Raw genomic sequence first — 27923 nt, 5'->3', positions numbered from 1 at the left:
ACAATATTTACCGCTTTAAACACACATCAGCAATAACCTCCCATTTGAGAAATGCCTTGCTCATCTAATCACTGCTAAGCGACAGACTGTCTAAAGTTCAGTTTGTGTCATCTACATGTCTTAAACAAAGCTTTAAATTAAAGTTCAAAACAAAATACTTCATATAAGGTCAGGTATGCATTCCTAGCCTGTGACCCTCAATATAACCGCTTTGAAGCTGCAAAAAAAATCTGTTAGTGTCCATGTTGTCATGTTAATAAGCAATAATAATTTCCAGTTTAACCAAAGTTCTTTCCTCTTCAGTTCTTTTGAACATCTTTTTTTTGGTCCTCCAGAGATGGGAATAAAGCACGTGAAAAGCAAATGAACAAATACCTAACCATGTTGACTGATATTGATTAAAATGAGCTGAGAGTTCTGAGGTAAAAGGTCCATCCAGTGCATTTCTAGTGAAAGGTTAAGGATACCAGGCTTAATATAATAGCGAATAAACTTCTGCCTTCAGCTTTTATTCTTTCTTCCTACAGTGCTCTTTGTGCTTTGCTCTTCTGCTGTCTGTGCTGAAGGAATCAGGTGTAGCTGGCTTGTACGCTGGTTGGCCAGGCATGGGAACAGCCAATAGCCAGCCAGCAAGGCACTGCCCAGTAGCAGGGGCCTCTGATTGGCCCATTTAAATCTGTCTTTTTGGCAGTCCACCCAGCCAGGGAAATTCCCAAACGCTCAGCCAAACATGTGTGAGGGGTCTCAACCACCGCACACCCGGAAAATGGATACATGGCCATTTCAAAGAAAGTGAAGTACCGTGTTTCTCATATTATAAGACACGTCTTATATTTATTTTTTCCTAAAAAAAACACACTATGGCTTATTTTCAAGGGATGTCTTATTTTTTTCCTCCTCCTCCTGCCGTGGCCGGCATTGCTGCTGCGCTTATCACTATGTCTTATTTTCGGGGTATGGCTTATATTCCTTGAATGCTTAAAAATCCTGCTATGGCTTATTTTATGGGTATGCCTTAAAATATGAGAAACAGGAGTAATATATTAATCACTAGACTTTGGGGCTCACAATATCAGTCTAAGATGACACCTTTGATAGTCTCTATTATGGTGTAAGGTTTTGAAGAGTGAAGCCCACTTCATCAGGTGTATTTGGCAAACTCAACTTGAGTCTGCAAAAGTTTATGCCATAATAAACCGGTTAGCTTTAAACTGCCACAATATTCTTCGATTGCCTTTCGTACACAAGGCTGTCATAGCTACCCCCTGGAATTAACAGTCTATTTTTTCTTTGATATCAGTGAAAATACAAAAGCATTCCATGTCAGTATGCTTTGAATTGAAGTTTAATTCAACTCTGAACAAGCACAACTTCAGGAGGAAAAAACAATGCAGTTGAAATGACTAATGAAAATCACTAAACAGCACAAATTAAAATATTAATGTATGTTATACTTTCCGTTTAATCAACATGGAACACAAAACTACATTATGTATTCTGTTTTTAGGATAAAAAGTCTGTACTCCTTATGTCTATTAGTTAACTTCCCCCCCCCCAAAAAAAATCAAATTAAATAAAACCTATTTCTGAATACTGCACCAATGCTGCTGGCATGACAAAGTGTTAAAAGATTTATTTGATATAACACCCAGCGAACTCTATCCTGAGTGTTCATTTAACACAAAGGAATTGGATTTCATGTCACTTAACTCTGAATGCTTAGGCCACAATTTCCCTTAAGTCTATTGACAATGCCATAAAACAACCTATTTTATAGAGCCAGAGGGCAGGGTTGTTGTTTTTTAACTAACTTGGTATCCAAAGACATGTCAGCAGAAACAGACTCATTTAACCCCTTCCGGCTTATGCTGATCAGTATATACTGTACAAGGTGCTCCCCACCCCACAGAAAGAAATAACCCAAATTTTGCTCATATAAATATGAAGAAGCTTCTGTTGCTGGTTTACACTGGGAAGTAGGAGTTAAATAAGTCTTTTCCCATCCTTTGGCTCACGCGAAAGTCAACAGATGGAGACAATGTTGATGGTTCTCAGTTCTCACTGAAGCCAATTATAATTATTATTAACATTTCTATTAACATTATTATGAGCTTCTCTATCCTTCAGTTTTTTTCAGTGCTCAAGGCAGCTCGCAACATATTTAAAAAGAATATCTCATTATCATAATTTTGTTTTCTTTATTTATCACCCCTTTTCCTCGAAGATGTGGCTCTCCACATCTGTTTTATTCTCACAACAACTCTGTGAGAGGAGTTAGGCTGAGGGACACTGACTGGCTTAAGGCCACCCAGTGCGTGGGGATTCAAACCTTGGTTTTTTGGGCATAGCTGCCAAGTTATCCCTTTTTTACAGGGATTTTCCCTTATGCTGAATAGGCTTCCTCGCGAGAAAAGTGAAAACTTGGCAGCTATGTTTTTGGGTCATAATCCAACACTCTAACAATTAGATTTAAAGACAAGGGGCGGCATCAGTGTCAACAACTAATTCAATCATCAGGGTGGGGACTGGTTGAAGAGGGAAGTCTTTAGCAACTGGTCATCCAGTAGCGAGGAGACAAATTAAGCTGGTTAGGATTTTAATCAGTGCAGTTGTTGTAACATGGGATTCACATGTTCCCTTAGGCTGGATTCAAGCCAACACCTCAGTTTAAGTATCCAGACACTATTTAAAGGCAGACCCACAGAGATCACATTGTTTTCAGGTACACTATAGGTAAGCATGTAAAGGTCTGCCCTGGGCCCTCTTAATTTTTACATGGGGACACCTGCTTAATCTTTACCTGGTACACTGCTGTAAAAACTGTGGTTATGCCCTATCCACATATCATCTAGGGATGAGGCGAAGTTCCTTCACAACCAGAATCTTAAATAAAATCACTGGCTACAACCAAAATGGACCAAAATGGATGGAGTAAGTCTTGTGGGAAAAGGAACATCCATCCCCTCCTTCCTCTAATCCACGTTTGCCTTCCCTATCTCCATAAATGTAGCTTATCGACCTTGTTCCTCATTCTACTCATTCAGTGGAATGCCTCCCGACACCACTAGCATTTCATACTGAAACAGTCGTACCTTGGTTATCAAACGTAATCCATTCGAGTTCCGAAACATTCGAAAACTGAGGCACAAAGGGCTGTCTGCAAATTCAATTGAGAAATTGAAAAACACACAGCAGAAGCCGTTTGACTTCCAAGGCACATTCAAAAACAAAAACATTTACTTCCGCATTTTCAGCGGTTGGGTTCCAAAACATTCGCCAGTGGAGATGTTCGAGAACCAAGGTACCAATGTACAGCTATAGCGGTGGCTTCTTCCTCTTCCTCTAGCCATGGAAAAGGAACATCTGAGCTGGTGCAGGGTGCCTAGAGTGGCAACTTCCTATGTTCTTGGGAGCTCTAGGATGTCTCTAGTGGTGTAGTGATGGAATTTGGGGGTGAATTTCAGCAGATTTAGGAAAAGAAGTTTAGAGTCATTGAGGACATAGAACAAAACAATCCAGACTTTCGAAAGATACAGTGCCCAAAGTATGTTCTCTGTGAAGTATAGGCGATGATGCAGTCGCTGCCCCCAGGGTGGCCAGTATAAATTATGTATCAGTAGTGCAGTTCTAACAAAATTGAACACACAACAGAACCGCATCCATAAAATATACATAATAGGTGCTGCAAAAGGTCAGATCTCCTACTGTTTGATTTTGTTTGCTTCCCTATCTGCTCTCTTTTATTCCTGTTGTGCCTAGAGAAATATTACTGAAAGATCCAGCAGGAGACATGTCCTTTGAGTAAAAATTTAAATGGGCAGAGGGAAAGTCATTTACTGAACAAGAAGTGCAGAGGAGTCCCAGCATATATATTTCGTTCATCGAGAGGGGGGAGAACTGCCCACCTAAGAGGTTCACAGAAGACCTTAAGCAGCTGCAGGGAGGCAAAATTACTGTAATGGTAATATGTAGCATAAACAGCAAAGCAATTTTGCACTGCTGGTAGAGTGCACAGCTCTATAATAGTGGTGTCAGAAAGTCTGCATGTAAAAAAAAAAAATCCCCACCAAACCACCTGGAATACTGTACTCAGGTGTGTGTAGCTTAGGAATGGGAGAATACAACCATTTCAATTCCTCTCCTTTTCTCATTTTTCCAAATTTAAGTTTGGGTCTCCACATTTCCATATCAGGTTGTGATTTACTTTATTTTTAAAAAATTCATCAGCGTTTCAGTTTGAATTTCTGCTAATATGCATGTTTTCTATACACATTTCTGCACGGCAGCTTCCCCTGATATAATGCACCTTTCACTAAAATAATGTATGCTGTTAATTTTTTTGGGTGTCATTTCACTAATCTATGAATTTTATGCACACTACCATAGCAGACTGATTTTTGTACACATTATTTGGCTGGCAAACTGCACTTGGAAATTCGAGCAAGTGTGAATTTGGAACGTTGGCTGTGTTTTGGCTCACAAACTGGTGCAAATTATGTTTTAAGTTCAGCTTTGCAAGAGAACAGAATCAAAGTAGGCCTTACATAATGTATGGCAGTTGTAAAATCAAATAAAATTACATAAACACCCTAAATATGCTTTCTTAGAAGTAAATCCATTTGAGTTCATCAGTCAAGACTCACTCCTTTGTTTGGTTAGGAAGGATGTAAGCAAATATGCATATTTAACTGCAAGCAGCATTTTACACCAAACATATCCCAAGTGACTAAATGTAGCTGCTATGAACATCCAACACAGGTAAATACTTTTGCTGAGTTTTTGTTTCATTTTTGTATCATTTTTAAAAAAACAAATGCTAAAGCGGATTGATTTGCAAAAGCAGAAGCTGTGAAATAGTTTATGTATTGAAGAGCAAGTGTTTAGGTTGAGCTACATGCTGCTCTGCCAGGATATTATATTGAGTACAGCCTAAGGCAACCTGCAAGAATTGTGAACTGATCTAGGCAAATGATGCACAGGAAAAGAAAAAAAACAGGATGGCACGACATATTGCACAGCAGTGCAAAGCAGTCATGCTGTGAAAAAACAAGGGAAGGTGGACAGCAAGAGACCCTTCTGCAAACCATCACACATCCCCAGTATTGGACACTGACTTTTGAAAAAGGATGAAAACCATGGACACAATCTCAGCACTCATGCAACATATTATCTGCTGGCTTTGGACTAGGTCTGTCAAACAATAGGTCAGATGGAGAAACAATTGGTGCCATGGCAGTGATGGCTTCTTGCAGTCTGGAAACTGGGTTCTTCATCCATAGTCCTGAAGGAGGGCCACCTGGCCATTTCTTGGAAGCTCCTCCCCCTGCCTCCCAGTAAAAACATCATGACAAGACAGAGACCAGCCTGGCTGGGTCCATCCATCAGCCAGACAGGGAGCAGCTGTAGAGAGCTTGCCTTGCCTCTTTCTACTAGAAAGAATATTTATAAGAACTTAGTACCTAAGAAGCAGTACCAGAGTTTGCTTTCTTCCTCCTCCTTGCCAATACCTTTTCCTTTTGTGTCGTGGATTGTAGACTGTCCGTCTCAGGGCAGCAGCTGCCATAATTACTGATTGTTGAATGTTACCCTGAAAGCATTTTTCAGAAGGAGAACAGGGTAACCCCTGTACTTTAAATAAAACAATAGATTTCATTAATTCACCCTAGCATTCCACCGTGAACTGCTTTCCAATGGCCATGTCTGCTTTTTTGCTTTCGAGCTGTTATTGTGAGTTTCTATTCAATAGCTGCTGCAGTTTCTTTTCTAATACACTTTAACACAACCTTTGGAGTCTACTAGAATTTTAAGGGTCTTCAAAATACCTTGAATTATGGAAGGTACCCTACAAAAACAAATTCTTTTCCTCACCTTCTATATAAACAGAAACCTATAGTTTCTTTTCCTGTAAGCTAACAATGGCTGCTGTGTCTGGCAGATGAAATGCTTTTCAAGAGACGTGTCACGTGAGGGAGCCCTTTCAAAGGCATCTGAGATTTCTCAGATGCCGAAAGAAAAGCAACCACGAGTATGCACACAGTTTACTTTAAATCAAGACATTCAGTATAAATGAGGCTCCAACTGAGACTAGATTGCACACAATGATCAGCAATACATTTGGGCTTTATATAAGCCTTCTGTATAATATTCAGGTTTGAATGCTGGCAGATAAAAAAAAATTAGAAACCACATTGCTTGCAGATAAGTTACAATGCACTTGGTAATGCTGACAGACAGACCTTTTGAAAACAAAATAGTCTATTTACACTGAAGGAGTCTCTAAAGATTACACAGTCAGATTTTGAAAGAAAACTGTTATTACCAGAAGCCTAATGTTGCATTTCATATAGTTGGATTAGTTGCCCCCTGATTACTCATGATTTCCAAGAGTATTAATTTACTGTTTTGCAGCTTTGGTTTACCTATAGCAAGGTTATAGACACACCTTTTTTTAAAAAAAGGAAAGAAAAGGCAGGATTTTGCACTGATTTTAAAAGCATTTGGGTAAGAAAAATAAAATATTAATTGAAAAGTCAAACCACCATAACAGGCACAAGCCATCATCTGAGGCACGCCAGGGAATCTTATTTTCTTCTGCAAGAGGGGAGCTCTCTGTGTTCACTTGAATATTTCCCAAAGTGTATGACACTGCGTAGAACAAGAAGCTCCTGCACATGCAGGGCTCAGTTTGTTTGTTTACTGGAGCACTCTCCAGTGGTCATCAAAGTCAAAAGGATTTCTAGTACTGACCTCAACAGAATACAAAATAAATGATAATACTTATGATCAGTTGTATATCCTGGAGTTTGAAACTGTGCTCCCCAAAAAACCAGAGTGCTAAAGGTCAACAGCAGAAGGCAATGTTGTTGTTTTCATTTCAGGTGGCAAGAGAATGGAAGGTAGGAGAGGAGTATATTCTCATCCCTTTTCTCTTTAACTTACTTGGGGTGGGCAGCCTGCAGCTCTGCAAGACATATTGTAGTAGAAAGGAAAATGACTGAGGTGGGCAAGGGCATGGACACTGTAGTTAGCCCACAGGGTTCAGAGTCCTATTTTCCACTGGAAAATAGGATTTGGAGCACTAAAAATAGAAAAAGAAAAGAGGAGAGTGACTTTCATAAAGTTTGCATAAGCATATTTGCATACACCCAGCCTGATCCCTGAGATCATCCAGATTGTTGTTCCCTGTGTTACAGAGGCTTGGCTAGCCTCAACAAGAAGTCACCCATGCAGAGGCGGAGCTATCTGGGGGCGGGGCCATGGGACATCCCATGGCAAGTGTCCCAGGGGGCGGGGCAAGAATCCAAGGGGGGTGCAGCCTGTGGTGAGCATCCCAGGGGGCGAGCCACCCATGGCAGGCTGCTTCCTGGGCAGGGAGGGAGGGAGCCATGCCACTTTGCTAGCAGCCTTCCTCCCTTCCCTCTTTCTTTTAACAGCTCAAGGGAGGCTCCCTCCCAGGAAGCAGCCCGGGAGTGGGGGGGGGTAACAGCATGTCGCATGCACGCCACCCCCAAGCCTCCCCCAAGCTGTGAAAATGAAGGGGGAAGGGGGGAAGGATGCAGCTCCGCCCCTTCTCCCAACGGCTCGGGGTAGGCTTGGGAGTCATGGGCAGGCAGCGTGTCAAATGTCATCCCCTCAGTGTTGACACCCAGGACAGAACGCCCCCACTGCCCCCCTTCCTCCACCCCTGCACCCATAGGGTGGAACACCCAAGATTTGGCAGGCATCCTTCATTTTCACTTTCAGACCCTTTTGTGTGCGAGACCATTCCTTCCACTTGTGGTTGCTGCCATGCACATCTTGCACACAGAGAGGGGAGCAGCTGACTGCAGTTCTAGTTTTAAGTGTAATCCAGAATTAGCAAGCTAATCAGCAGGGAAGCTAGGTGGGAAATGGGGCTGCTGTCCAACCCCTTTCCATAGAGAAACAACTAAAGGGGAAGCAGCCAGGATGGTGTGTTAAATAGCCACCTATTACCTTTGGGCTCCCTTACCCATCTTCTAAAGCAATTAAAACTTATATTCACCAATCAGGTTTAGGTTCTTTGCTAATAGAAACAAGCAAGCCCTGCACTGGCTAACTAGGAATGTATGCACACATGAAAGAACATTTTACTAGTTTTCTTGAAACTTTCTTTGCTTCCCTAAAAACCTATCAGACGTTTCACCTAAAAAGATGATGCTCAAATTTGCCTTGACATTTCACTTCAGGGAAAACGCAATAGCAACTTAAGAAAGTGCCACTGTTAATCATGTAATTATCAGTTTCTTTTCTTTCTGCATTTCATTTCCCCTCTGATGCCATAATGGATGTGTTAATTCTTAGGGTGCCTTGTGAAAATCGTGTGACTCCCTCCTGGGAAACTTCACGAGTTGCATCAAGGGGCTGAACCAAAACAGGCAAACAAGTTAACTTTGCAGCCTTGTTACTCAGACCCCTCTGCTTCCTCAGTAACCCTACGGGGGCCGTGAAGAAGACAGGCAAAGTTCATCTGCCGCCTGCCAGAACCACTGCCCTCTGCTGCATGAACTTTATTGTCTTTCAGCACTGTGCTAAGCTGAAAAGACACAGAAAGAGTTGCCCAACCAGTTGCCTGGGCAACTTGGGACACCTCCTGTTTAGGCTGAAACACAGCACCAGAAGAAAGGGAGGCATCTTGACATAGCCTAAGCAATCAGGCCAGAAAAGTATAGCCACTTCCATTATTACACAATTTCTTCATACTTCAGAAGAGAACTAAAACATAATACACACAATATGTGTCAATTATTCTTAAATTGGGCTAAGCCAGTCAAAATTACCCTACATAATTGACAGAGCATTTCTTATTTGTTCAATCACGGGCTCAGAATGTTTCTTAGCAAGGCAAATTTAGTGGAGGACTGAAGATAAGCAATTAGTTTGACTAGCAGTAAAGCACCCCAGCTTTTCCTTGCAAGGAGCAGCAGGGGATTTCCAGTGGCTTATATAAAACAAAATTGGCAGGGCAAGGAAGCTGCCATTGGTCTCTCTCTCTCTCTCTCTCTCTCTCTCTCTCTCTCTCTCTCTCTCTCTCTCTCTCTCTCATTGCTCTGAGTCCCCAGTCTGGCACCCACTGCAGCACCTGTGCCCACAGCACGCGCCGCCTCCCCGAAATTAGGCTTGAATGAAGCATTATGTTGTAGTCAGTAGAAGAGGCTTCAGTGTGTGGTTGATTGTGGTCTCCCCGTTCTACTGCTCCCCTGCAACATCTCTGCCCCCACCATCTCAGCCTGGTATGGTTCAGACCCAGCTGTTCCCATTGCCAACAACAATGCCATATTTCTCCACTCAACGACCACCATACCCGCTATATTGTAAGATGTGACTGCCTGACTCAGACCCACTTCACTTGCCCCTCCACAGCTGACTCTTGCATCAGCTAATGCCATCTCTGTGGGGCTGTATGCGGCATTAAGAGACCAACCCCCAGCACTGGCACAATATGGGGGTGATAACAGGTTCTTTTTATCTTTCCTCCCCTGAAGTCCTGAGATCAGGTCTCCTCTTCCCACACTAGGACCTCAGGGCTTTCAGCCATTCTATTTTATATCCTCCTGTGATCTGCTTCCATAGCATATAGACCAGGCACCCCAAACTGCCGGCCTCCAGATGTTTTGGCCTACAACTCCCATGATCCCTAGCTAAACAGGACCAGTGGTCAGGGATGATGGGAATTGTAGTCCAAAACATCTGAAGGGCCGAAGTTTGGGGATGCCTGATATAGACCATGACTTACACACTGGTGAAGCAGGCCCCTCCAGCTAGCAGGCACACCCACCCTCCGCTCACCAGCTGGTGAGTGGAGGGTTCAATTCTGCTCAGATTGACTGCACATGCATGTTACCCTGCTGGGAACAGGAACATGCAATCCAAGTGTAGTACAGGGCTGTTTGAAAGCCCTTGTTGGCCTGTCACCTTCATTCAAAATGTCATCAAACCCATTCTCTTGAACCATCACCCCCAATTGGGCAGCTATATCTTCAGAGGCATCCAAACAGGTGCTGTGTATAATAGTATGGTCCACTATTTGGACTCAAAGGGGTGTCCGAAAGTATCCAAACAAGCCCAAACCCACACTTTGATCCTGGGAAGCGCCACACTAAATTGGTCAATGATATCTCACAAGGCTTCTGAGTTGATGCAATTTGGAATGCCTCAGCCTGTCTTCTTAATTCAAAATGGTGTCCAGACGGAGAAGAAACTGGCTCCTCCACCCCAGGAACCATCACTCCAAATTCAGCAATGTTATATCAGCAGGCATCCAAATGCCCAAGAACAGGTAGATGAATCACTTTCCCATACGTATAATAGACTATTAACTTGAATAGAGAAACTAAGTTTAGCTATTTTCCAGATTGCTTTAATTTGATCTTCAAACTGTTCAAACTTAAGGTTTTTTTCTTCTTAAAAACACCTTCATAAAAATGGTTTAAATTGCTGCCTTACCCAAAAACAAAACCCTTTAGTAAAAACTAAATTTGCTTTGGCTTATCTTTGAGACCTTGTTATTCCTCTCCCATTTAATTGCCTTCACACACTACCCCATCAAAGAGTTAGCTAAGCCTGTAAAATATATTCTAGAGGTTAAATAGCTGCTTGTGGAAGTAGGTAGGATATAAAGCCACCTGGTGACAGAGGTGAGGGCCAAACAAGGAGGGGTTGGGTTAGCTGGTTTGCAACCCTCCAATTTTTCTCCTAGTACAGGCCAGAATACCTGCTGCCACATTACTGCCTGATTTTCCCCTAACAACCTCTAGAGTCCCTTGAAGGTGCTCTGCTGTGAGGTCAGTGGCTGTAAAATAAAACACTATGCTGTACTATAAATGTCAGGGACATAATTCCCCTACACACAAACATTTTATCTGTGATTTACTTATTTAGCTCGTTTTCTGCATTTTAGTGAAAGCTCGACTCCATCAATATCGTTCTGTACATATTTATATTTATTTCAGTGTTTTGTTTCTGTCAAGAAGCTATAATAGAACTTGAAATACCAGCCTTTAAATTAGATTTGTGAAACAGAAACAGGATTTTATTTGGTCCTAGACCTAATTTGTGAGGTAATTTAAGGAAGTCTGTTTTCTCTTGATTCATTTATGACCAATGAAGTGATATGATTTATGCTGGGTCATACTGTTTTGCCAAATTGTTGTTGGGTAAATTTTGTTGACTTTATTGTTAACTGTTCAATTTGGTGTGTTTTATATTATTATTTTATGCTGACTGTATTTTTTTTAATCAGAGGCTAATACATGAAAAGAATAAATAAATGTTCAGTAGATTACTGTATGGTCTGTTGTGGCACAGTTTGTGCCAAATGTTGCATTTAGAGCCTGGCATCAAGAATCTGCAACATTTCTGAAAAGAACTGGGTGTTCGTCTATATATGATGAGTTGTTTTTACCAGTTAAAACAACAATCATTTGCAATACCTTCCAGAACTGTATGAAACTAGAACACAACTGGTACAGTATATTCTGTAAGGCTCTATTACAAAATACCTTGGGTCATTCTATTTTGCCTAGCATTTTACATTTGAGTCCATTTCAGCACCACTCCCAGGTCTGAAACACTGGAAGGAATGGTCCAATGTATTTTTTTAATGAACCCTTACAGAATTTATTATGGCAGCCAATAAATTGAATCTATCCTGATAGATTATTTCAGACACAGGATTTGATTGCACCGAAGTAGCAGTTGTCAAATAAATGTAAAATTAGCATTTGTTTTGCTTGCTCATTGATGGATATTACATTCACTTAATGATAAAACAAATACTTTTGGGTTTTCTACAATCACTGTAGATATGAGGGGAAAATGTTTTAAAAGTTAAAACTAAATCAGACTAAGCACTGATATCAGAAGAATTCCCCTGATCTCTGTAATATGATCTCCGTGTTCATTTAAATGAAATACAGTATGTGAGAACATTGAGTCAAACACTCAAAATTGATATTCGTGATACATTGTCATGAAAGTTTTAGGTCCTTAAACTTACCATTCTAAGATCCTATTGTATTGTGCAGGTAATTAATTCAGCTTGTGAGCTGGTCAATTATAGAACAAAACTTCCCACAATGGAATTTTATCCGAGCCAAGTTCATATCATTAGTCTGACTAATCATCAGCAATGTGGGTTAAATCATATGTAATTGAACTACGATTCTCTTAGCTGTTGTTTCATTGCCTTTGAATGGCGAAATTGAACCTTCTGTTTCTCCTTGCTAACTGCTGTCCTTTAGTACTCAGCATTTTCTTCTTTGCTTAATAGCATCTTTGCACTCTTGAAAACCTCATACTCTCGTGACAAATAGCTCTACTATGGCATTAACTACAGCATAAGTCAGTGTAGACAAAAATCTACATGAAAAGGAAGCCACATTTTAGTAATTTTGCAAGAGAATTTTTTTTAGAAGATGGCAATGCAACACCTTTGGAGCAAAAAAGAAGTGTAAATCCAAGAAAATTTACTTCTGTCTGCAAGTAACTGAAGATATCGGAGACAGATTCTTTCATCCTGGGAATCAAAATATAGATGAAGTTTACTCTTCTCTGGAACGGAATTTCACTTTAAAATACACTCTACTTGATTCTCTAGAGAAGGTCTCAATCTACTTTTAAATGTGTATACTGTATTTTAAAATGGACTCACAGGGGACTTCCACTATCAAAGTTTCTTACAAAAACAGAGATGCTTCTCAGAGGAGTTTTTCATTTTTGTTTTAAGAGGGTGGGAATACCGAACCCTTCAATTATGTCTTTAAAATGAAATGGTGTCAGATTTCTGGGGACTAATTTAAATCCTTCACAGAATAACCAGATTGTGCAACATTAATGACAGATAGCTTTTGCTTCCCATGTCTTATCCAAGGTCTTTGTCTGCATACATGATATCCCAAGCTTTTCACCCAGCTGTCCACAAGAGAAATACACCATAATTATTTTTTGGACGCTTGGGGTTGTATCTAGGGTTGCCAGACTCAATAGAGGATAGGACTTCTGTGCCTTTAATTGCCCTGCTCTCTTTTGAGTCTGGAAACCTTAAAGAGAAACCAGCAGACCCTTTGTCTAGAAATTAAACAAAGGGTCTGCTGGTTTTTCTTTAATGTTTCCAGACTCAAAAGAGAGCAGGGCAATTAAAGGCACAGAAGTCCTGTCCTCTATTGAGTCTGGCAACCGTAGTTGTATCCAAAGCTAGTCCTGTAGACCAGACATCCCCAAACTGCGGCCCTCCAGATGTTTTGGCCTACAACTCCCATGATCCCTAGCTAACAGGACCAGTGGTCAGGGATGATGGGAATTGTAGTCCAAAACATCTGGAGGGCCGAAGTTTGGGGATGCCTGCTGTAGACCTACTGAAATTAGCAGACAAAACTAATCTAGGTTTATTAATTTCAATCAGCCTACATGGAGTATAATTTAGCTGGGTGCAACTCACTGTCTCCAGTTCTTGTGGACCCCCAAGGCCAATTCCACAGCACTCGTTTTTGGAGGAATATATTTGAGGGAAGTCAACTATTTTCCTTTGTTTGCGTTTGTTAAACTTGAATAGTAACTGGAAACTTAAACTTGTATAACATTTGTATATAACAAATTGAAACAAAATTGAAACAAAAATGCTAGACTTAGCCTGGTACTGAGGAGACAACAATGCAGGCAACCAGACAGACTTCCCTAGGGAGAACATTCCTAGCTGGGAGACCACCACCAAAAAGGCCCTCTCATGATGAACCACTGAGCTACAGATGGGCATGTAGTGAAGGACTTTAGTAGATAACCTTAAGCCAGTGTTAGACAACATGGTTCCATCCAAATATTGCTGAACTGCTGATCATGCTGGCTGGGGCTTATGGAAATTTGAGTACAACATCTTCTGTACAGGAAAAAGCATTCCATTAGATTCTGAAGTCCCGAGCTATGTAGATCTCTATAGATCAGAAGCAGCATCTTGAATTGGGCTCAGAAACAGATTAGAAACAAACACTGGTGAGAAAGGGCTGAGTCCAAAGTATAAGGTTCTTTTTTCCTACCCTTGCTCTGACCATGGAAGTGGTGTAGACTGGGAGAAAAGTGACTGAAGCAAATGAGCATGGGGTGTTAATGGGGCTGCCATATGTTTGGAATTTTCCAGATATATCCAGGATTTGTCTGTTGGAAATAGCATCTGGGTGGAATTTCAGAAAATAGGTGAAAATGTCCATGAAAACCCAGCTGAATGGCAAGCCATATCAGAAGTGGGCTTTGTGTGTGTGTGTGTGTGTGTGTGTGTGAATTTCCTTTAAAAAAAGCTCACAAACTTAAACAGCTTTTTGTCTGGATTTTCACATTGTGAAATATGGCAACACTAAGTTAAGGGAAGGCTTCAATTTCCCATGTGCACACCTCTTTGGATATAAAGAATGAACTGTATATTAGCCCCATCTTATCAGTGAACAGGGAAGATTCAAAATTACAAAAAGGTGTTTGGCCCTCAGCTTTCCCTAGAGTTAGAACCTGATTATGATGCAGTTATTCAACAGCGATGAGCAGGAAGCAAGAGAATGTCATATTAAATACTGCTGAAATTGTGATGCACACTTCCTTAAGTTACTAAATGCATAGAGCAGTTGGCACCATTGAAAGCATGTTTTGTGTAACAATGCCAGCATTGCAAATCTTTCTTGGCAAATTCCACACCTCTAAAATAATATTATTTCTTGTGTAGCCATGTGTGTGGGTGAGAGGGGGGGGGACCAACAACAGAGTGTTCTATAAAGCAGACACGTGTTCTTTGGTATTTAAATTATACTAGCTAGCCATGGTATCACACATTTAGGCATAACAATGGTTCAGGGAGGCAAAATAGATATGGAAAACCTGAAAACATGTGCATAGCCTAGAGAAAAAGAGATTAATAGGGACATGCTCTGAAATATTTTCAAAGCTGCTAGAATGAAAAAGGAGAGCAATTGCTCAGAGTCATTTGGATTGAGAAAAGCAGAACCTGACAGAGAGCTATAACACCATAAAGCTGAGTACCCATAACCACTATAGAAGTAGTACTATTATTATTATTATTATTTAAAAAAGATAAGGCTAAATATATTGATTAACCCATATTCTATAGAAGACCACCTGGATTTTTGCAAAAAGAACTCAACCATTGAATGTGAGTTAGCTTGGAAGAAAAGCAAGATGGGTTAATTTGAATAATTTGTTTTCTGACAACACCAGAATTTCCAGATCAGAAAGACACAACCAAGGAGGGGCAGATCTATCAATGCTGGTTCTTGTTGGGATTTCATTCCATCCATTGCAGGATGTGTGATTGTTTTCATCACATGTCTGTGTTGACATTCCATACTGTTGGAGTCATGAGGACAGAAGTTCAGTTACACTGTTCCGTTATGTTGTACTTTTGCTTTTCTTCTCTCTCGGAGATGAAGAAGGAGAGAGGAGCCATGATTTCCTTTGTTCCGTTTTGTACATAATAAAGTAGCTTAGAAATCCACACCCCCAGTGCCTAGCTTCTGCTTGGACTCTGCTTTTGTATTGCATGCACATGCATGCTTTGGATATGTGTTGCAGAAGTGCTTGGGGAAAGATGACTGATGAATCATCCCAAGGGTTGCTTGTGGGGGAGAATGCTCCTGCCTGGCATTCTTAGTTGGTGCAAGAAGCCCAGCAAGGTCTCTCTCCATGTACCCAGGCATCAACAGTTCTCTCAATTTCTCATTTTCCAATCTTAAATTCAATTTGCTACATTTTCAAGTCAGTTGCTTTATTTTATTTTTTATGTACTCATGAAAATTCATCAGCATTTTGGGTGGAATTTCTTTTGGTATGCACATCATTATTATAAGCAATTTTATTTGTCTGTGGCACAACATCCATGGGAACAGTTACAGGTAGGTAGCCGTGTTGGTCTGAGTCGAAGCAAAATAAAAAAATTCCTTCAGTAGCACCTTAAAGACCAACTAAGTTTATATTTTGGTATGAGCTTTCGTGTGCATGCACACTTCTTCAGATACACTAGAAACAGAAGTGTCAGACCCTATATATATACAGAGGGTGGTGGGAGTGGGTGGGAATGGGAGATGGGCTGATGGGAGTGGTAAACCTGTAGATGGCTGTTAATGGCTGCTGATGGCTGCAATTAGTCCTGGGCTGAGGTGCACCTCAGCACCTCAGCCCAGGACTAATTGCAGCCATCAGCACCTCAGCACCTCAGCCCAGGACTAATTGCAGCCATCAGCAGCCATTAACAGCCATCTACAGGTTTACCACTCCCATCAGCCCATCTCCCATTCCCACCCACCCCCACCACCCTCTGTATATATATAGGGTCTGACACTTCTGTTTCTAGTGTATCTGAAGAAGTGTGCATGCACACGAAAGCTCATACCAAAATCCATGGGAACAGTACATCACTGTTTATGTAATTTTGGCTGATATTCACACTTTTGATAAAACATAGTTTCCTTAATATTTAAACTTTCCATATTATAATGCATTTTGTATGTAATTTCCCATGAACATGTGCATTTTTATATACACTTTACCTTATTATATGCATTTTTCTAGACATAACTTGGCTGAAGAACTGCATTGCAAAATTCAGAAAAAAATACTTTTTGAGAATGTGTTTCAGTCTGTGTATCATTTTGAAAAGTGTGAATTACAGTAGTTGGATCTGCCTTTAAATGCAAACAGAATCAAATTTCTCTCCTATTCCTAGCAGTGACCTAACCATTTTGAATTGAATTAATGTGCTGCTGACATAACTTTTAAGGTTTTGCATGTACCGGTATATTCTTTTGCAGAAAACAGCAGGAAGATAGCATGCATTTTCATTAATTAAGGACGGAAAAGATCATCTCACACATAGTGTTATTAGATAGAGCTCTGAGAAAGTGTTTCAACATGATGTATCCTTTAGCTTTGCAAAATGCAGCTGAATTGCTGATGCTTAAGAAAGGTTAACTTGAGAATCTGCGGTAATAAAATAATATGATATAAGTGTGTCAAAGATGTAGCAAAAAGATTTTTATGAGAGTTAGAAGGACCAAAGGCCAATGTCAAAAAAAGACTTTATGTAGCATTCCAAGAATAAAAACTGCTTGAATGAGAGAGGTTATCAGTTAGGACATTGCCTCTAATTAGTAGAAATTGGCGAGTTTTTCAAAGTTAGCACCAGAAATGATCTGGCAAGATGATTTTTCCAAGCCAATCTGAGAAGTAGGAAAAATTATCCACCTGCCTTTACCACCCTCTGTCACCTACAAAAGCTATTCTGTGACACCACCCATCAAAACTCCACTACTCAAATGCCCTTGTATTTGTGCATTTTAAAAAATTATTATCTGCTCCTGAGTTTTAAACCTTTATTTTAACATACAGTTAAAACAGAGTTTTTGAAAGGTGAAGAGGTTGACAGCACTATGCAAAGGATTACCCATACTCCACAGCAATGATGCCTCTGCTCAACAGCAGTTGAGGCAGGGTGGCAGGCAGGAAGGAAAGCCATGGTGTTGGGCCTACTATCTCACCGCTGAAGGTCAGGTAGCTTTTTTGTGCCCTTTTCTCACCCTGCCTGCCTCTATTTGCTGCCTGTTGCTGCACCCCACTGGCAGCTGTGGATCATTCTGGGCCAGTCCAACCCAACTCACAGCAGTCTGTATGCAAGGTAAAAGGTAAAGGTAAAGTACCCCTGGACGGTTAAGTCAAGTCAATGGCAACTATGGGGTTGCGGCACTCATCTCGCTTTCAGGCCAAGGGAGCCAGCGTTTGTCCACAGACCGCTTTCTGGGTCATGTGGCCAGCATGACTAAACTGCTTCTGGCGCAACGGGACACCACAAAGGAAACCAGAGCGCATGGAAATGCCATTTACCTTCTCACCACAGTGGTACCTATTTATCTACTTGCACAGCCGTGCTTTCGAACTGCTAGGTTGGCAGGAGCTGGGACAGAGCAATGGGAGCTCACACCATTGCAGGGATTCAAACCACCGACCTTCTGATCGGCAAGCCCAAGAGGCTCAGTGGTTTAGACCACAGCGCCATCTGCGTCCCTCATACTGTAGGTGTATGACCCTGGCTCATCCAAATCCCCACAAATATGCCTGATTTGTGTGAAGCCTCAGACAAATCTGGTGCACAGCCCTAGTTATTAGCCTCAGAAACTGGAAATAACAGTTCCGACTTTTCTGGTGAAGAGTGTGAATCAGTCCACTTGCCACCAATGGCTGTTAGCTCTCCTAAGAGTCCCCAATGGAGAAGGCAGTGGACACTGTCAGTGGCCATCCAGAAATAGCAGAGCGCCATTCCTTTGAATCCCTTGCGACTTCACTTGAATGGCAGGACTCTTCTATTCATAAGGCCCTGCTTTGGTTACGATAGCTCAGATCGATATGTGCTCTGTCAGTTCTCCCAGGTCCTGCCACTGCCACCTGGAACAGCTTTTTTTCGCTTCTGAACAGCTCGTGCTTAATCCTGCAAGATTTGCTTCGTACCTTTTGGGATCACAGTCTGGGCAGAGCAGGAAATCTATAAGCAGAGCTAACCATTTAGGCGCTCCAGCAATTTCACACACTTCTTAATGAGACTGCTCTGCGTTAAACCCTTCGAATAGGTGAATGCATTCAGCCTGCAATGCACATTCACATTGTGTTCTGCACGCTATGATCAGTGATGACCATTACAATAAGCTCTCTAGCGCTTGATACATTCTCAATCTCTTTTGTTTACTCCTCGTGGATTTGTTTGCCGTGTACATATCCATTCTGTGCAGCTTTGAGACTGTGCGTTCTTCAAAAGCTACAAGCTGCGTGGAAAAAACACTGCCTGTGCGTTTCACGTATCCTCCCATTTAGGGAGCAAATTTTATCTCTCCAGCTAGCTCCTTCTAGCATGATTTGATTGGGCCAGATGCAAAATTACCTCAACTCTGAGATTTCCACACAATAAATCATACAAGCCTTCCCCCCTTAAGTAAAATGTAGACAAAAGAAAGTTGCTTCCGATGACAAGAACTACTATGTAAACTTTACGAACTGGTGCCTGGGTTGACTCATTTTCTTCTTTACTCCTTATCCTTCCCCCACCCCACCTTCATATCAGGTCTTCTAAATTCTAAGCCTGTGGGCAAGGACTGTCTTGTTTTTATTGATTTTTATGCAAGCAGCTCCAGGAGCTTTTCGAAATGTTTAAAATATATAAAAGCAGGCACACAACTTCCTCTGTTGCTTTGACTGGCCAGTGGTGATGTTATGTCAACAGTTTTCCTCCCTGGCCCAATTAAGATGCAAGGGGAGGCGATTTTGAATCGACATGCACAACTGATCGTGCCTTCTCGATAAGAGACTTCCTCTGTTGTGTGATAGTTTTAGAGCACTGTCCATCGCACATTGCTTGGCAATCAGAAGATCCCAAGCCTGGAATCCCTAAAGATAACCTTAGATGCAGGGAAGGTAGAGGTGGGGCTCGTCTTTGAACCTGGAAAGCTCCAAAAAGCAAAGAGCCCTACACTGGATGGAGCAATTCCCTGACTCCATATAAGGAACCTTTATATATTCCAAATAAATAATATATGACTCCATAGAAGGCAGCTTTCTATTTTCAGGTTGTGCCGGGCTGTGTGAGTTCACTGATAAGCTGCCCATAAGTGACAAAGATCGGAAACATAACAGTTGATGTGTGCAAACAAGGTGAATATGACTAATAAACTTTATTTGTAGATTTATGAAAGCAGAACAGGGATGAGGTTGGCTGGTTTCTCCAACCCATAGCAGCCTCCAGCCCATTCCGCACCATCCTCTACACTGTTCTGAAGGATCCCCCTACCAACCGAAACAGATTTCAACCCACTGGATCAAAGGCCATTCCAGAAACGGAAGGGCATAAATGGATTCCATCCATATTCTACAACTCAGGATGCGATCCTTTTTCACTAAATCACTTTTCCATGAGTTTTGCCTGAAAGCAAGATTTCATTTTAGTTTTGTTTCCACTATTTAATTTTCACATGTCCACAAGTCCCTTTTAAATTTAAAACAAATTATGCACACTTAAAAAAAAAAAACTCTATTACTGTTTTCCAGCTGTATTCTGCTTAAGTAATACTGAATCCAATCTGAAATGTAGTTGTGGCTAAGATGAAGAGGGATTTATATTTTCTGTTTAGCATTAGAGTGCAGTAGGATAAAAAGCTCTCAAATTTCCACAACAAGACAACGTATCAAGGATATTTGCATTCCCCATTACTGTATGTTATAGCTTCCAAGATGGTTGGACAGTGTTCTCGAAGCTACGAACATGAGTTTGACCAAACTGCGGGAGGCAGTGCAAGACAGGAGTGCCTGGCGTGCTCTGGTCCATGGGGTCACGAAGAGTCGGACACGACTAAACGACTAAACAACAACAACAACAACAACATAGCTTCCAAGATCTGTGAAGAAACATAATCAGTAATTCTTTCTCTTCAACAACCCCTTGGTTCCCCTTAAGCCTTCTCTGGAAGAGGTCAGAGACGTGCCAGAAAGGTTAGCCAAAGGGGCTGATGATCTCTTGGCTAGAATTGCTCATATTCTTCTCTCAATACCAGCCAGATTTCTGTTCTCTTCATTATTAGTTTTTATCTCTCTTTTGTTTTGTAGCCTTTATTTCTGTGGCTGTTAGGAAATCCATGCCCATCTTCTAAACAACAAAGCATTGGGCCAGAGGGCAGGTGATGTACAGAATTGTAGTTTCAGGGTGTTAATGCACCTTGAATAATTTGGATTTGAACCCCGGGCAGCACTGTGATTAATTTGCACCCTACCCCCTACCCCACACACATGCCTCACCCCTCTCCTGGATGGCTGCAAAATTTCCCAAGCCCTAACCTATTTTGGTTGGGCAGAAGGAACAGACATCCTTAATGGATTAATCATTTCTTTTAGTGATTCTACTGATAACCTGCTTGGGAAATCTCCTTTCTGTCCATTCAGACAAGTTGTGTGAAGTTTTGATTAATAATTTTCACTCTGACTCAGGAATCCATGTCTTCCTGCTTGAAAAACCATATGTGGTGAGCCTTGAGCTAGCTCTATCTTTCTCTTTCATACACCAGGCAAGCTTCTTATTTTAAAATACATATAATTTTATTGTAATGTCCAAACTCAAGAAACCATGCTTTGAGAAGAAGCATGGCTTCAAAAACATCTTGTTCTCACTAGGTATAGTTTCAGCAAATAACAGTTTTGTGAGTTTGGCTGTCATGGAGAACTGTGGATGGTTTAAACGCAAAAGAGGAGGAAAGGGGAGCAAAAACATGCAAGAGTGAGGATCATCACAAATGATCTTATGACACAAATCCATGGTTTCACATTATATTTTAACTGTGTGTGAGTGTGTGTGATTTAAGTTACGGTCCCAAAAATTGTCAAAGTAGCATAAGAGCCAATTCATTCCCCATGAAACTTTTTTTTTTTTTTAAAAAAGAACTTGCATAACAACACTGCTTGACAACCAGATCTGAAAAAAGGCACATGGTTGAAGCAGATCCATAGCCACAGGGGGGCTAGCCAGGGCCGGCTCTAGGGGTAGGCTGGGTGGCGCGGGGCGCCGGGCCAGTAGGGGGGTGCTGCGCCCTGGGTGGCGCTGGAGCGCTGGAGGGAGGCTGCCAAACTGGGTCTTTGACTAAAGCCTAGTTTCACCCCTGGTTGAAGTTCATACATATACAGCTAGCCTACCTGGCTCACCAGATTGGCCAACTTTCATAGCCTTGCAGTAAACCACTTGCCAGGGCAAATCACTATTCCTCCATGAGGGAAGATTCTCCATTATTTAAATGCTCTTATGGCACATTAGTTCATGTGCTCAAGCACAGTATTTTAGTGAGCAACTTTACTAGTGGCAATGTAACCACACAAAACATTGTTTACATTGCCAACTTCAGCTAAGATAGCCACATACCTTCAGATAGATTATGTATAGAACATGTAACACAATAGGGTCCTCTTCACACATTCGTTGCACGTAGAGGGCAAGGCTATTGAAAGGATTCAGCTAGGGCTACACAGATAGCCCCACTTTCAAAGTTGAATTTTTCATCCTGTTCCATCCATTGCCATCCATTGCCATCCATATCACATTGAGAGTAATGTTGGAAGCAAGGAGTCTTCTCTACGGAGGTTACCTATGGAATTCAGAACCCTGATGCATAAATAAAGCACCACACTGCAGATACTATTCTCAGCACAAAAAGGGGCAGGATGAATTCATATAGAAAGACACATACATGAGGCCCCTTTAAACAGGCTTGGCCTCAAATTCCTTGTGAACGTTAGACAAAAATTTTTTTGCAAATTTAAGTTATGTGAAAAACCTATAAAACAGAAAAATCAATTCCAAAATGTAGAATTCGTTTTAAAAAATCCAAAGGTTTTTTTTAATGAATTTTATTATTTCCACAGAGTGCAGTTCATAAAACAAATTAAGAAGGTTTACTTTGACCTACTTCAACAGAACCAATATAGTCTCAGTACACCAGTGCAAATAGTTTGGAGACTGCACTGGTAATTTGACTGTCTGAGAGCAATTCCACAATAACATAGCAAACAAAACTACAGACAACGATGTCAGTGAAATTTGAGTTTCGGGTCAACTTTCATAAAGCACCTGTGGACTCTGTGCTTGGAGAATGTATAAAGTGTGCAATAGTGATAACTAAAGAGGTGATTTTTCTCTATGAGACCTCATATTTGACTTCATCTAAAGTACTATGTCCACCTCTGGAGGCTACGTTTTAAGAAGGCCATAGAGTCTGTATATTACAAAAAGGGGGTTCAGAAGAGGGCAATGAAGATCATCCACAGTTTGGAAAACAACTCTTATGCGGAAAGTTTGGAGGAACTAAGTATGTTTATCCTCAGGGTTGTCCTAAGCATATCGGGCGCCCGGGCGCCCTGGTGCAAAGATCGCTCTGGCGCCCCCCGCCCCACCCCATTTCCCACCGTGGCTGTCTGGCGGGCGCAGTGCGCGGCGGCCCGGCAGCCCCCTGGCGTCCTGCGCCACCCAGCCTTGCCTTAGAGCCGGCGCTGTTTATCCTGGAGAAGAAATGAATGAGAGGCAGGGGACTTTGTAATTTTCTCCAAATACATAAAGGATTATGACACTGGGGAGAGCAAAGACTGGTTATTTGCTGCCACAGAGGACACAACCAGATCCAATGAGCTAAAGTTACAGCAAGGTAGATTTTGATTGCTCACTGGAAGGACAGATCGTGAAGCTGAGGCTCCAATACTTTGGCCACATCATGAGAAGAGAAGACTCCCTGGAAAAGACCCTGATGCTGGGAAAGATTGAGGGCACAAGGAGAAGGGGACGACAGAGGATGAGATGGTTGGACAGTGTTCTCGAAGCTACCAACATGAGTCTGACCAAACTGCGGGAGGCGGTGCAAGACAGGAGTGCCTGGCGTGCTATGGTCCATGGGGTCACGAAGAGTCGGACACGACTAAACGTCTAAACAACAACAAGATTTTGATTGCGTACCAGGAGAAACGTCTTGATGTTTAGACCAGTTTGACAAATGAATGAATTACCTGACGTGGTTCTGGACTTTGCACCACTGAATGTCTTCAAAGAAAGGCTGAAAAGCCATTCATTGGGTATGCTCCAGTCTGGATTTCCTAGTGTTGCCATATTTCCACCTACCGCGTGATACTGCAATTCTAACACTTAACACCCACATCTAAAGTGATACCTATTATAAACACTTTCTGCATCCATTCAGTGACATGGTTTGCACAATACGCTAAGCTAAGCCTGGGTTCAGTGCATGCTCTGGGAGAGAAGTTTGCAGTCACTTCAGTACCTTTGGCTGCTATGCTAAGCTAAGCCAAGGTTTGGCTTAGCACAGTGGTGGCGAACCTATGACACGCGTGTCAGCACTGACATGCATAGCCATTTTTGGTGACACGCAGGCGATGCATCTCTGGGGGCCTTGTGGACTTCTGGCGAGGCAAGATGGTGGTCAGCACAGAGCCGCGAAGCTCCTGAAAGTGACCAGTGCTGCAGGAGCTGCCGGACAGGCTCCCGAGCTACCAAAACCACCACCGCCACTGCCCAGACACTGGGGGCCAAAAGTGCAGCAACCAGGGAGCTGCCACCACCGCCACCTCGCCGCCATCCCGGGAAGAGAGAAGAGACACCCAAGTAAGCTGAAACCCCTTCCCTGTTGCCCTGCCGCCGCACAAGCATAGCCAAGTGAGGGGAGAGGTGGGCTGAAGATGGCCACGAGGAGGCCCAGGCCCAGGCCCAACCCAAGCCCACCTTCCCAGCAGCAGACCCATTGGAGGAAGGCCTGAGCCCAGAGTCCCACTGGGAAAGACCTCTGGGTTTTGCCTTATTTTTTTCCCTTTTTAAAATATATTTTTTAATTTTTTTAACAAAAACTTTTTCCTTTTTTTTAAAAAAAGGGGAAACAATTATACATATTTGTTATTTAAACTACTGTATAAATATCTCAAAATTATGGTTTTTCTCTCGAAGTGACACACCACCCAAGTTATGCTCGGTTTTTGGGCGAATTTAGACACACCAAGCTCAAAAGGTTGTCCATCACTGGCTTAGCATGTCATGGAACCCAGGACTCATGGCGCATCCAAGGCTTGTTCTTGATGCACGTATGGCAAACCCTGTGGCATAGCTTGTGAAACTATTCAAAATACATAATGGCAAAAGCAAACCTACAAAAACCTCAGTAAAAGTGTGCTCTGTCAGTTTTCCAGTTAAACTACACTGTAATATTGTTTCCTAAAACCTGCTAGAAGCATGGGTTAATTTAAAGAAAAGTACTATACAAATGGAAGCAAAATCACTCGACATATAATGTTCCACTTTTAAGAAAAGGAATGGGGAGCCATAAGTTCTTTTAATGGTTATTGGCTTCAGTTCAGCACAGGGTGGTTTTGTGTTTTTATTTTTTCAAGTCATTATAAATAGCTTCTACGGCTTGTTTAAAAATCTAGATTAAACCAGGCAATAACAAAGTAACAGCATTACAGTGCACAGAACACAGCTATTCTCTGAATAATAAAATACAATAAGCCTGCTTTTCTTAATTCAGTCTTACACGCTGCAAAGTAATTAACAGTTATATTTGTAGCTGCCCAGTTATATTTTTCAGACGTTCCTGTTTTTAGTGCATCAGACTTTCTATTGCAGCGTTCTGAATCCTAGTTTGTTTGTTTTTTTTAACAACCACAACATTCTATCATCCACCTATCTAGAAAAAGAAATAGGTAAGGGGGGTGGGGGTGGGCAGTACTGGCTAGAGTCTGACTTGCATTCCTTTCATTGAGATGTGAAGGCCGAGGGGGTGAAGGGGAAAGGACATGGGTGTGTTATTTCCTCTGATTTTTCTTTTCTGGGCCCTCACACCTGTATCTTCCCATTGTAAAACATTACAATAGGTACTCCACTTTTGTTTCAAAGAATTCAAATATCCATCATGATTCTTGAAAATATTTTTTTAATTCTGATCCTATAATAATTAAGCCCAAACATTACAGTATTGAATACTTTTAAGTAGTTTTTTTAAAGGTAAAAAATAGGGACTTTAGCATATGCCCCACACATTGTTTAGAATGCACACGCAGTCTTAATACCAGGAAACTTCATTTTTACATTCCAAAAACGTAAACTATACTGTTAGACAAATACAGGAAGAAACCTAATTATTTGATCTTAAATCATTTTACATTTCCCAATGTGGCACAGTAGGTTCTGAATGATCCCAGTGCAACTGTCTTATTGTTCCAGCTTGCAGTCCCTCTCTTAAGGCTATATCCTGAATGAGTGGGGAAAGAACATTGTGTGTGTGTGTGTGTGTGTGTGTGTGTGTGTGTGTGTGTGCTTGCTTCCTTTTTTAACCATTTCAATCTGTGTCCCATGAAGCTCATTATGCTCATCTACAAGTTTAACCATGTCTTGCTTTATCTACATTATGGAAGCTCTTTGGCTAAAAAATGACAGCAGAGCGTGAAGGTCAGTAGATGATGGCCTTAAATGCAAAGATAGTATTTATACATGTTGTTCATGGGGAAATGCATTAATACCCCAAATCAGAGTTTTGACATAGATAACTTTTTGCACTTGAGTGACCTTTGTTATAACAAAAATAGGAGACAGGATTCACTTCTGCCACCACAATGCCCTTTTCCTTTTGCTTGTCCGTTCCACACTTATGGAAAAAGGAAAGAATTACAATGTGGGGAAGTAGGCTTCACAAAGAGCAGGGGTGTACACTTTCAGAACCTTGATCTACAAATTGGAGTGCTCAAGGACATTTCCATCAATTCATGGCATGCATTGACGGCATTCATTCATTTATGCAGTGACACAGGGGGTGGTATACACCAGGGTATCAAAATGTCACCTAAAGCAGCATTAATGAGACGGATGCATCCTGCTGTACAGTGTCATTTCCAATGTCACTCTAGCAAGTAACTAACTACGTTATGCCAGACTCACTGTTTTCTGTAATTGCTTGTGTCCCATAGTGACTGGAATGCCTTCAGTTTGTTCTGTCTCTGAATTGCCCCCACCTCCATATTTAGCCCCTTCTGCCATGATCCCAATCTCCACCCAAAGACATCTTAAGCATATCATCTTGTTTACTTATGCTGGAAACCCATCACCAATTCCAACAATCTGCTCCCAGCTACAACACACGTATCAAAATAGACTGGTGCTGTTGTTGTCCGTGAGAATCTAGACACAGTTTGCACGCTGAATGCTTTTGGACTTTCTGCTTACATTCTTTATTCGCCCCTTTTATTCTGAAGATCAAATCTTATCATAGCTTTCCCCCACAAAGACTCATCTATGGCTTCTGTCATCTCCATTTGTCTGATCATTCTTCTCATCTCTGCTCACCTGGCTACCTCCCTTCCAGAATCACAAAATCAAGTGATCGCTGTGTCGAAACAGCCATTACAGAGTATAGTTGCCTCCCTATAAGTTGCCCTCCGCAAGGTCCACTTCTCTTCAAAGGACTTCCCAGACTATCTTAGGGGGATCACACAGCCTCTGCTCCGCAGCCTTTCAATATTCCCATCTCACTTGTCATTGTCAGCCCCTCATCTCTGTCCCAGGCAAGTCTTCCTAATGTATACTATACAAAGATTTGGGCTTTTCTGTGTCCTACTTGGCTCCTAGCACACCGTTGGCACTAAATAAATATCAAGCCACAGTAATAGTACTCAAAGCCAGAAAACTCCTACAGCATCAATTATTTCAGAGTGATAAGAATTTTCTGCTGTTAAAAAGTATCCCCTGAGGACCTGTTCTGATATACCAGTGTAGGAATAAGTTAATCTAAGGCAAGGACAGGGAATCTGTGGTCCTCCAGATGTTGATGAACTCCAGCTACCATTATCCCCAGCCAACATAGTCAATGGTCAGGGATTATGTGAGCTGCAACCATTCCTATCCCTGCTTTAAGTGTTCTTAAACCAACCACACATGTCAAAGTTCTCCCCGCATCCTGGAACAGCATGATGAGACAAACTGGCCTGCAGAACTTTGTCTTTTAAAATAAACTTTCAGGGACTGAATCCCCACAAGTTTTTTTTACTGCATATTATGTGGTAAAAAATAAACATGGAGAAAATGGTTGTGACTTACCGGACCAAAAGCATTGCTGTCAAAGCTATGTCCACGATGATCACCCTCTACCCACATGTGGCCATGGGGAACCTTTACGTATTTCTTTTTGTAGCCTATGGTTCTAAAGAGAAATGTAATCGCACAGTTAGTGGTATAAAACAAAACAAAACAAATATTTCAACCCCCAAAGTAAACAACCAATACTGATCGCTTTTCACAATAAAACAAAATAGAAATTAAAGCATACAGATTAGTTCTGGCCCCACCCCAT

General features: G+C 41.6%; 1 protein-coding gene across 4 annotated transcripts in view; it reads right to left on the bottom strand.

Annotated features, from left to right (window-relative positions):
- IMMP2L (inner mitochondrial membrane peptidase subunit 2) overlaps positions 1 to 27923 on the bottom strand; it is a 463340-nt gene that overhangs the window by 70699 nt on the left and 364718 nt on the right. For all 4 annotated transcript variants that reach the window (XM_035127413.3, XM_035127412.3, XM_088652251.1 and 1 more), the window contains exon 5: positions 27671 to 27773. In XM_035127413.3, the coding sequence (XP_034983304.1) occupies positions 27671 to 27773 (103 nt within the window). The remainder of the gene's footprint in view (positions 1 to 27670; positions 27774 to 27923) is intronic.

Source organism: Zootoca vivipara, chromosome 9, assembly GCF_965207765.1.
Source record: "Zootoca vivipara chromosome 9, rZooViv2.hap1.1, whole genome shotgun sequence".
NCBI lineage: Eukaryota > Metazoa > Chordata > Lepidosauria > Squamata > Lacertidae > Zootoca > Zootoca vivipara.
Note: the sequence above shows the minus strand (reverse complement) of the source record. Positions and strands in the feature narration are given on the sequence as shown.